General features: G+C 27.2%; 1 protein-coding gene across 1 annotated transcript; it reads right to left on the reverse strand.

Annotated features, from left to right (window-relative positions):
• Positions 1–674: 674 nt before the first annotated feature.
• On the reverse strand, positions 675–1,258 carry LOC119673001 (E3 ubiquitin-protein ligase RNF170-like). The gene is made up of 2 exons (XM_038084197.1): positions 1,035–1,258; positions 675–978 (listed from the first exon to the last, which is right to left on the reverse strand). The coding sequence occupies exons 1-2, from the start codon at positions 1,200–1,202 to the stop codon at positions 889–891; spliced, it is 258 nt and encodes an 85-aa protein (XP_037940125.1). The 5' UTR covers positions 1,203–1,258; the 3' UTR covers positions 675–888.
• Between the last annotated feature and the right edge of the window lie 368 nt (positions 1,259–1,626).

The raw sequence follows: 1,626 nt of genomic DNA on the forward strand, positions 1-1,626 counted from the left end.
ACTTTACCCCCCAAAACCATTTCTTTGGAATAAATAGAGAAGACTGTAGACACAAGAACGTAAGGTTCGTAAATCTGAATCTTACTCAGCATTTATAGTAATTGCCTATGTCTTTAAAAAATCCGTCACAATTTTTTGTGTAGTCTACATCTTTGTAACACATCCAGAGGAAATTATATATATATGTGTATATAAAATTAATAAATATTAATTCTTCAAATGAAGAATAATTATCGAATCAAATAAAAATAAATTAACATAAAGAATTAATGTAAAATTACTGCAAATTTTCACTGAAATAGATGAACATTCCAACTCCTGCCTTAGCATTTTCCAAAATCAACAAAACCCATTTCGAGAAGTTAGATATACTGACCTCCGTTTAATAACCAATTCAATATAAGAATATTAATCTTATAGAGTAGTGATGAAACGTATTGATTGAAACCGTCTCCAATAAATCATTCATTATTTCCATTCAATCCAAATAAATGCGTAAACATGAATTTTTCTTCTTTACATAGTATAGATGAGTGGTTAAAGCTCATACAAATAAACCAAAAATATTGGACAAAACAATTATATATTTTGTGAAAGTTTTTGTAAACGGCAGTTTTTTAAACGTTAAAACAAAACAGTTTAAAAAAGATATAAATTAACAAAAATGATTTCAATAAATAAAATGTAAGTAACAAAAACAAATGTGTGGAATAAGCGTCCATAATATTATAAGCCAAGAACCAATAAATGTAACATCATAAGTAACAGTAAAGTAAGGCTAGACTAGAGACTATAAGAACTGATGATGACAGAGTTTAAAGTTTTTCTTGCGTACCCTTGCTTACATTCTAGATATGTTTATTGCAGTTCTGGTATCATCAATTGTATTCAACTGCTAATACGAATATGAATCTGGATATTCATAGCATGGGTTACACTACCATTTACTCTTCGTGTCTTTGGTGATTTTTGCAAAAACTATATAATTAAATTTTTATTAAATAAATAAAAATAGTTTAAATATAATAGTATACCCAAAATCGCCGACGGCAAATTGGACATCTCTTTCTATAACCATGTTGATTTGCATGTCTGATATACTTTATAATGCATTTTCGACAAAATGCATGACCGCATCTAATAAATTTAGGGTGAGATTTCTTATCTAAACAAAAGACGCAACGTTCATCAGCCATATCCATACCTTCTATTTATTGAGACTATTACGAGTGTTATATATTTATTTGATTTGTTAAAATCAAAATATACAATAAAAACATTTAATTTTTTTTTTTTTGTGAAGTTTAAACTGCTTTTCCTTTATAGTTTCTTTTATATGACTACTAAGTTTCTATTAGAAAAACTAATTATATAGTAGTCTAGTTGTTTTTATATATACTGTATATATATAGTAGAGTTAGTGTATCTCATTCAGTATTATAAAAAATATGTGAATCCGTTTCTTAGAAATGGCAATGTATGTTAAATAACAAGTTAGGATGTGTTGCCCTTTGTTTTATGAAAAAGCTGTAGGTGTAGAGCTATTTTATACTACCTTGTGGATAGTTAAAAACAAAGTTACCATTAGTCTAAGTTCAGATTAATATCGACAGAGAATAATGTCAA

The sequence above is a fragment of the Teleopsis dalmanni genome, chromosome 1 (genome assembly GCF_002237135.1).
Source record: "Teleopsis dalmanni isolate 2A chromosome 1, ASM223713v2, whole genome shotgun sequence".
Classification (NCBI taxonomy): Eukaryota; Metazoa; Arthropoda; class Insecta; order Diptera; family Diopsidae; genus Teleopsis; species Teleopsis dalmanni.

What these genes read in the sequence shown, in the direction of transcription:
- LOC119673001 (XM_038084197.1), bottom strand. Translation starts at nt 1,202, where the DNA reads ATGGATATGGCTGATGAACGTTGCGTCTTTTGTTTAGATAAGAAATCT. An exon ending in TTTGCCGTCGGCGATTTTGG is followed by an intron (nt 979 to 1,034) that starts GTATACTATTAT and finishes TTAATTATATAG; the next exon opens with TTTTTGCAAAAATCACCAAA.